General features: G+C 36.6%; 1 protein-coding gene across 5 annotated transcripts in view; it reads left to right on the forward strand.

The window, feature by feature from the left end:
* Positions 1-8,622, forward strand: part of LOC103707790 (transcription initiation factor TFIID subunit 5) — a 46,208-nt gene extending 37,586 nt beyond the window's left edge. For all 5 annotated transcript variants that reach the window (XM_039128271.1, XM_008792446.2, XM_008792448.2 and 2 more), the window contains exons 16-19: positions 1,854-2,119; positions 7,898-7,993; positions 8,084-8,159; positions 8,295-8,622. In XM_039128271.1, the coding sequence (XP_038984199.1) occupies positions 1,854-2,119; positions 7,898-7,993; positions 8,084-8,159; positions 8,295-8,348 (492 nt within the window). In that variant the 3' untranslated portion in view covers positions 8,349-8,622. The remainder of the gene's footprint in view (positions 1-1,853; positions 2,120-7,897; positions 7,994-8,083; positions 8,160-8,294) is intronic.
* Positions 8,623-9,559: the final 937 nt, after the last annotated feature.

The following is a 9,559-nucleotide window of genomic DNA, read 5'->3' on the forward strand; positions in this document are numbered from 1 at the left end:
ACAAAGAGGATTACGAATATGAGATCATGTTTTGCTGTGATCTAAGTATGACGATGTATTGACTTTTAGTCTGCACATGTTTTTACATGTATAGTTTTAAATAATAAAATGGATTTTGAAATTAAATAATGCTATCATGTATTTTAGCATACAAGCACAATGGGCACCATCCTTTTTTTCACCCATATGATTCCGTATCTTTCAGTTGAGTTATATTCAGGTATCTAGGTCATAATCAGGTGTCTTTGGTCAAAATTTTGACCCAGACCTAACTTATTGGGCTTATCCGGGTTAGAATTTGACCATTGAGAGGTCTATCATATATGAGAGTATCTTATATTATATTGTTAAGTATATTATATATGATTTGAAAATACAATATGAACATATGTATTTCTTCTTCAGGTCATATTTGGATGAGGTGGACCTTGTCTAAATCTAATTGGACGGTTACTTGGTCAGTCAGATCTTGATGTTGATCAAAATCAGAAATTTCTACTAAATATGGTAACAAGTAGTTATTTATGTATCGACTTGTTTCAGCTGGTATGGGGCATGCCATATGAACCTGACCTGATATCAATACAGTATGGAGGTTTGATATGCTCTTGTATTGTGACAAATGGTCCTGCTGTTATCTTGACTCCTTTTGCGTACTGTGTCAGTATGGTGTGTATCAACCCAACCCTGAAGCAATAAGATACCAGTATGAGATCTAGTATCGAGACTAAAATCTTTGGTAACAAGTATTGTAGGAGGAGGTTGAAATCCAAAAAGAACCTGCCAAATTATACCTCAGAGAAATTGTCATGATAATTGCTCTAGACCCTTTTATCTCGAAACAAATCTACTATAGTTAATGATGAGAACATTTGTTTACATTTAGAAAAAAAATCCAAGAAGCCTGAATCTTTGGCTTTAGAGCTTATTTCCACCATGAAGGTTCAATTCCACTGGCAAACAGGTTAATGCATGACCCAAACTTGAAGCAGACCTTCAAGGAAGGAGCGAGAAGACAAACGAATTTATTTATGATGTACATGAACTATAGCAGATACTCATCCCTTTTAAAACCCAGATATCCCGAAAATCTTAATGTAATGCTCCAAACACAAGGATTTTTTCCTTGACCCTCTTCAATAAAAAAGAAAAAATAAAAGAAGGAAAGACCTATTGGTGTCTACAATCGAGGAGAATAAACAGATCTGCACAGCTGGATTTCTTTCTTTTCCTTGTTTTGGTTTATTCTGTTTTCTCCTTCATTTTCTTCTCTTTATCTTTCTGTTCTTCCTTTCCATTTTCATTTCTTTTCTCCTACGCTTTGTAAGAGAAACCAGATTCCCCTATTCATCTGTGAGAATTGAGAAGATGGTAGTGTACAACCCTTTCCTTTCTAGTTGAGAAAAGGACAAATCCCATGTGGCTGCCACCTATCATTTTCGTGTGGATGAATAAGAGAAAAGGACAAATCCCATACGAAAAAGTTCATGTGAATAAGTGACACTAAATTGAACTAAAATAAAGACCGAAATTTCACAAAAAAAAACCACATCAAACTAATTTTCATCCCTTCATCAACTAGATTTCTAACAATTTAACTCCTTACATTGAAATCAAGGTCTGAACTCTTAATAAACTAAAATTGCTGTGCTTAAATAGAGGAATCTAGAAGTTAAATTGTACAAAATATAATGTAAATTGCTATTATCTCATTTGTTTCCCTTTTTTTGACTTTAAGTGTTTCTGTGCTCAGCTAGGGTTTCTTTTCTTTTTTTTTTTTGCAATACTTTCATCTAGCTTGTGTAGTAGAATAATTGATTGACATAATCATAAGAAAATTCTGTTTTACTCAGTGTGTACAATGGCATGCCAATTGTAATTACATTGCAACCGGATCAAGCGACAAAACTGTCAGACTTTGGGATGTACAAAGTGGGGAATGTGTACGTGTTTTCATTGGTCATAGGAGCATGGTATTGTCATTGGCAATGTCTCTTGACGGACGATATATGGCTTCTGGTGATGAAGATGGTACCATCATGATGTGGGATCTCTCAAGCGGTCGGTGTGTTTCACCATTAATGGGACATAGCTCCTGTATATGGACACTTGCTTTTAGGTAATTTATACTCTCTTTCTTGCTTTATGTTATGTCTTTATCAAAAATTTTTATCCAGTTGATTAAAAAAATAAGGGTTAATTATGCTTTTGGTCCTCCAAGTTTAGGTTGGGTTTTTAGTAAGTTCCTAAATTTCAAAAAGTTCAAATTGCTCTTTATTTTTTTCAACTGTTTTAATGTGGTCCTTCCCCCGGATTCTGACCGCTATGTGGCAGAAACTGCTTAGATTGGTGATTACGTGGCTGATTCATGATGATCTGGTATAACAGATGAAACTTTTTATTTTGATGATGCAGCATATGGGTGATGACATGGCATATAGGTGATGATGAGGCACATGCTGTTAAATTTTCTGCCTAAAAGTGTCCAGTCACCGAGTGGCACTTCATTACCCATATGCCACATTATCACCCACACGTGTTGTAGAATTTTCTGCCCCAACATATCTAGTCATCGAGTGCCACATCATCACCCATATGCTACATCATCATCTATATGCCACATCATCACCCATATGCTACGTCATCATCTATATGCCACATCGTCACCCATATGCTACGTCATCATCACGTAATCAGCTACATAATCATCGCTTAATGCCAACAGGGATTTTCAGTGAGAGAGTGGTCGGAAACCGGAGGAAGGATAATATTAAAACAGTTGAGAAAAAGTAGGGACCGAATTTGAGCTTTTTGAAGTTTAGGGACTTACTAAAAACTCGACCTAAACATGGAGGACCAAAACGATAATTAACCCAAAAAATAAATTAATCAATTAGCCATCATGTAAAGAGGACTGTGGTATTGAGTTTGATAACATGCTATCTTTTGTTAAACTATTTCTGAATATTATTATTTCTCATTGTTTGGCATCATAGTTTATGGTAGAACTAAGCTGAGTGTTTTGAGACCCAAAATGTGTTACTAGGTCGACCTGTTAGGTTGGTTGCACTCAGACTCAGAAATTTGTGAAAACTGTTAGAACTGCTAATTCAAGCAGTTTGATTGTTTGAACAGCTTGCATTGGACAACTAAACCTGCATGGTTTTACTGGTAAAGTAAAAAAAAGACTATAATCCCACTTTCCCAATCCCCTTGCACCAGTCCTCCAGCTGCCCAAATTGTGCCCCTTTCCTCATTCTCTTTTTACTGTCCGATGACTCCGTGTCCTTTGCCATCAGCAATGTAATAGATCAATCTCTGTTCTCCCTCTGTCCCACGGTTGAAGCCATTGCCGTTGGTGGAGGCCACGTTGTGTGAGAGGGGCTATGACATTGTTTGTCACAACATAGCAGAAGTGTTGGGTGATCACCGTGCAACCGCTGCTATGTAGTGGGAGAGGAGCTTTGCTAATGCTGTTGGATCATGGAAGAGAAACCAAAGCAGAGGGAACGAGATTCTGGGGTCTGGAATGGGAGTTGAAGAGGGAAGAAGGGAGGAGGGGTTAGGAATTGGAAATGGGAAAAGAGAGAGGTGGACAATGTTTTTGACATATCATGCTCCTCTTCTTCCGTCTTCTTTTCTTTTAGCCCAAGTTGGAAGAGGATGTGGGGATTGGGAAAGTGGTGTGTGGATGCGAACAGGTGAGGGTTTATATTGAAGAGAAGAGCGAACTGACTCAACCACGGGATCCCATGGCCTGACCAACGGTGCAGTTTGGGCTGGGTCAGCAGGTTCTACACACTGATTAAGCCATTTATGAGCATTAAAAAAAATCATTTGGCAACTAAATATCCATGTGTAGGTGTGCCCAATGCGTTCCATTCTTGCTGCATTTATTTAAGCACTAGGAAAGAAGCCGTGTTCCAGCATTTTTGGATGTGAAACATCACTGCCATGAGTCAACCAGCTGGCTTTTATGCTTCTTTCGCTAGTGTTGAATGAAAGAAAAACAAACTTTACGGGCAGCTTGCTTGGCCAATATTCGTGATGCTAAATCCACTATGGACTCTTTACACTACACAACACCCGTTGCTTTACATGATTTATGTTCCCCTTCTGAAGCAAAATCAAAGTTCAAGAAAACTGCAGCTCCCAAAATACTTTAGTCCAGTTTGTTTATTTTATAAACTTGCTGATGCTGCTGGGAATCATGAAAACAAGAAAATCTAAGTATAGAAATCAACATGCAGCTAGTCGATCTTGTTTTGAAAAACCCAGATAATTAGATTCTCTAATTAGTAGAATTAGTAAAGCTTGAGACTATTTATTCTGGCATTTATTGAAATTAGAGTCATGTGAAGATAATGATGAAATTCTCTGTGGTTCATGCTAGAGGTGGCCTTTACCCTTGCCTCCTGTTGCATATAACTGATTGCTCATGTTAAGTATGATGCCTTCGGTATCTAATGTTTGAAAAATCTTGAGCGAATGCAAATAGAAAAGACCGCTCCAGCGAATGAGACTAAAAATTGTTAGACATAGACAGAATGCATGTAATGTGGTTGCAGTTAAAGTTTGACGAATATGTGGGGAGTTTAGCTGGAAAAGATGGTAAGGAGATATTTTATGCTTAATTAGGAATGTTATTGTGAGTTGAATAATTGGTAGATATTTCTCATTCAATCCTATGTTGCTTTCATTTGTCTCCTTTAAGTTCACCTATTTCTTTAGACTCTAAGCATAGTCAGAAGCAAGGTCCGCCGAATCGGTACTGGGATCCGTACCGGCAGGCTCAATTTTCTTTTTTGTGGAGTATTTCAAGTTGATTGAATTGATAATCATTCTTTTTGAACTTTTTTAATGATTTTAAGTCTAATATGGTGTTTTTTTTATTTTTTTGATATTTTTGATGTTTTTTGATATTTCTATGACTCCGGTTTAACCTAAATGATGCATCTTAATACAAATCATAAAATAATTAGTGAGGTGTTGCATGCTACAAGAAACAATAGCTCGTTATATATTTTTCTTATCCTTCTTCAGCATTGAGTTAATCCTCTGTTGCTTCGAATCTCTGCTGGAGAAGGCATGTGGATTTAAATTATGAATTGTTGCTCCTGGTGGAATTTCTTTGGATGATTTCTTTTTGCTACCAAAAGCTTCCAACATAGATGCAATACAGCCACTGCCTCTGTTGACGGCTTTTCTGATTAAGGAGTTCCTCCTGAACTCTGAATCTGCCATGCTGCTCATAGAACCAGAGCTCAACTCGTAGTATAAGGGCCCAAATTGAGCCCTATACCTAGCCACCTCATCCTGTTGCCACTGATTATCCAGGCTCGCCTGTATGACAGCCTGAATCCATACCTCTTCATCTGGAGCGGACGCCTCTGACTTTTTGAAGTGATAGAAAGGTCGCTCTGTTGCTCGGCAGTCCACCTCCACCTTCTTGGAAACCCTTCTTCATGGCTCTGAAATCAGCAAAGTGCTTATTTATCAGCCGTCGAATCTTCTGTGTACATCGGGATAACCAGGGGGTAATCATTAGCTAAGTGCTGCTTCAACCTGGTTACCCCTATTCTCTGGAACTCTGTGTTGCACCAGTTGCACTTCTAATGGTGCCGATCCGAGAGCATTTGTCTATGATTTCAACTAATGTCATGCTCTAGCTCCTTTTTTTCTTGATGGCTATATTTTTGCAAGTTTATCAACTATATCAATTTATCAATTCTTTAAAAGTAACAAAATTTTGCTATGATGATGATAATTTTTTGTACGTTAGAAAATACATCTAATTTATCGAATATATGATATTAATTTTTCATATATATATATATATATAATAATTTTTAAATTTAAAAATATATTTAAATATCATAAATTTAGAAAATATCTTTTTTACTTCAGAAATTACTTCTGAATTATGTAATACGTATTACTAATTTTCATATTTTTGGTATTATTTATGTTTTTTAATTATTTTTTGAGTTTAAAAATAATTTTTAAATATTAATATTTTAAAAAATTAATTTCAGCTCAGATCCATGTAGAATCTAACAATGGATGCTACATATATTTTTTTTAGGCTTTTGGGCATGCATCAAAGACTAATTTTTTAATATTTTTCAAATTTAGGCCTAGGCCACTATGAGCATGATCGCATCAAAACTTGAATAAATGGACTCTAAATTTTGATAGAGAGTAACTTGCATGCCCCTAAATACGCTTCTGATTTTACAGTTTTTTAATTCTTTTTTTAATTTTTTTAATTTTTTGAATCCAAAAATATATTTTTAATTTTATAAAATTATATATAATTTATAAATTAAAAAAAAATTATGTTTTTATGTAGATCGTCCATAGATCTACACCATATGATAAAATCAAGCCCAAATTGAAAATTGTCATGATCTTTTCTTATTTTGTAATTTTCAAGCTATTTTTTTATGCCAAAAAAAATGAGAAAATGAGATAGGACAGAGGAAGTACACCTTATGTAGGCTTGAATCTTCCTTCTGAAGTGCTGAATCGGTGTGATCTTTGCCTTGGTGGGAAGGAAGAGGCGGAAAGTTCTCTGCGGCTTACAAATGTTGTTAGGATGGCCTTTTCGGGCTTTTCCAACATTATTTTAACATCAGACAGAAAAAGGGAGGGGTTCAGTTTAGAATCGGGTCGACTCAGTGCGAACCGGCTGGATCGCACTAGTAAGATTCACTTCAGACCTTTTCCGGCCGGTTTTAGTCGGTTCAGGACCGGTTCCGGCCGGTTCAGGGCCAAAACCAAATAATAGGCCAAACCATGCGGTTTGGCCCGGTTCATTTATAGATTTTCATGTCAGACAAGGAAATAAGTTTAGGCTAAAAAGATAAACATGTGTGGAACAAAGATATTGAGATGGATTTGTATAATTTCTTGATCTAAGATTTGTGCAAAAGGGTGGAGGGTATGTTTGTTTCTGATTAGGAAATAGGTGGTGTAACCAAGTGAAATAGTTTGGTCTTATACAGATAATAGTTCTTCTGATGAAGAGGATTGTTTGGATCTAGGCTCTGAGCCTCTGACTGGAGGGGAAACTGGCAATGTGGAAAAGAATTTGAAGGCACATGCTTTGCTAAGGGAAAGATGGTTCATATTAGGAATCAATGACATTTGAATCTAACTCTATAGCCAGGTTAGATCTTGTTTGTTGGTTGTGATCATTACTTTGGTTGCAAAAGCTTGCTGAAATACAACGTTGAAGTATAATACAATTTTAGGAAATCTGGTCAATGGACATGTATGTCATTTTGATGATTCATCATTGGGAATCTCAACTGTTCTTCATCATGCCATTTTTTTTCAAAAAACTTTTGATTATTTTATGTTCCAATCACCGTGACCTTATGGAATTAGGTCGGTAACTGGTCTTTGCTAGCCTAGAATAACTCAGGACCTAAGAGGCTTCATGATGTGGAGATGAAAAGTGAAGCTAACAAGATGCACTGCCGCCAGTTATAGACTCTGGAACTGCTGTGAAGCTTAAGAATCATAAGGTAATTTGGAGATTACTGATACTGAACGTTTTCATCTGTCAAAAGGCATATTGGTAATTTGCAAGGTATAGGAAGTCTGTTAAACTTAAAAATTGGAGCTCTCTCACTTTGTTGTCACAATAGTCTCGCAGAAAGAAATTTCTTTGCAAGTGTTTGCGTGTTTAATATCTGCTGTTCCCTTTTAATTGAGTGATGCTCTGATACTCCCAATAGATTTAATAATAAATTGGTCTTTGTATCCTTGATGTCTGTCCTTACTGGTGAGTAGCAGAATATTATGAGTGCCTCGAATCACTCTTTTCTTTGCAATTCCTGCAAAGCTAGTAACAGTATTTGGAGTACTAATCCTTTCATGATCTCCTTAGTTGTGAGGGGACATTGCTTGCTTCTGGATCTGCTGACTGTACTGTTAAATTATGGGATGTGACCGCCAGCATGAAGGTGCCAAGGATGGAGGAGAAGTAAGATTGAATTACATTCCAAACCTTATAATTCTCCTATGCGCTATGCGCACCAGTACTTATAGAAGCTGTATCCTTTCTTCTGATCAGCAAAGCTAGCAGCACGAACCGACTGAGATTGTTGAAGGCTCTCCCGACCAAGTCTACTCCTGTCTACACATTACGGGTTGGAAAAATTCCTCTTCTTTTTTTTGAATTAAAGTTTCTGCCTCTTATCTTTACTGTTTACATTAACCTATGATTCTTTATTCCTATACATTGTTAGTAAATAGTTCAATATTGGTTGTGTATGTACTGGCAGTTCTCTCGGAGGAATCTTTTGTTTGCTGCTGGGGCACTTTCAAAACAGGTGTGAATATGGCTGTTAAAATGAGCGGCAGAGTACACATACGGTTTAGAAGAAGTCAGTTCGTGCATATGTATGTCTCTACATTCTTTCATGTTTGAATCCGAGGCATCTTCATTTTCTTTTTAGAAGTTGGCTCTATTGTATGTTTCTTTTTCTTTTTTATTTTTTCCCGAGAACATGTCTATCTGCTGTTGCTGATTGTTTTTCCCCTTAGTTTTGAAAGATTGTATTTAAACACATTCCTGCAGCAAGACTCAATTTAAATGTCGTATTTATTTAAGATTTTCCGTGTCTGGTTTTGATTATTCATCTTTCATATTTCTATCATAGCTCTTTAAGGAGAAAAGTATGCCAAAGCAAATAAATGATTTTGATGCATCATAATCAGAGCGTAGCTTGTCCACTTTTATATGAGCTGGGTCTCGCCATCAGGATATCAGAATTGAGGGGAAGGCCTGTTTCAGACCTGGATGGTTCATCCCTATTGCCAATCTGCTGTAATGCTACCGTACTGTCCGATTGTTATACGAGGGCACGATCTTAGAAGCTTATTGGTGCCCTCCTCTCCTCCAATGCAAGGCCTTCTCATTGGAAATGATGAGTCTGGTAGCAGGTCCCGGAAGTGATGCATTAATGTATGACAGCATGCCATATTTGGTATGGGCTTTTCAGTTCCTTGCATTCTAGGGGCTTGGTTGGTTTGTGAAGTTCATACTACATAGAAACAGCAGCGCAGTCACAAACTCATCTATCAGATGTTCTGATGGTTAATGAAGTCGTCAACATTGGCTTCCATAATCCGACTCTGTTAAGCCAGACCGACCCGTTTTGTTGGCCAGGTCTCCGGTCGGTGGTAGCCGGGTCACCCGGTCGGTGGTTCAATGGCTGGTTGATTCATTGGACGTTCTATAAAAATGAACGTACAAATACCCAAAAAATAAGAAAAATAAGGAATGTAAGTATAGATTGTAGAGTTAGTTTCGATATGATTATATATAGAAAGATAAAGCTTGCTACATATTTTTATTGTTTTATTTGGCATGTCTGCTTGGTAGCAATTCTATCAAAATTAAATAATTTTAAAAATTTATTTGGTATTATCCAATCTATTATTTAATTATATCATCTTAATCAAAAAATTATTTGATAAAGCTACATGATTCCAATGTGCAGCATGAATATGCTAAAATACTATAATATTAAAAATTTTAAAGAAT

The sequence above is a fragment of the Phoenix dactylifera genome, chromosome 7 (assembly GCF_009389715.1).
Source record: "Phoenix dactylifera cultivar Barhee BC4 chromosome 7, palm_55x_up_171113_PBpolish2nd_filt_p, whole genome shotgun sequence".
Taxonomy (NCBI): domain Eukaryota; kingdom Viridiplantae; phylum Streptophyta; class Magnoliopsida; order Arecales; family Arecaceae; genus Phoenix; species Phoenix dactylifera.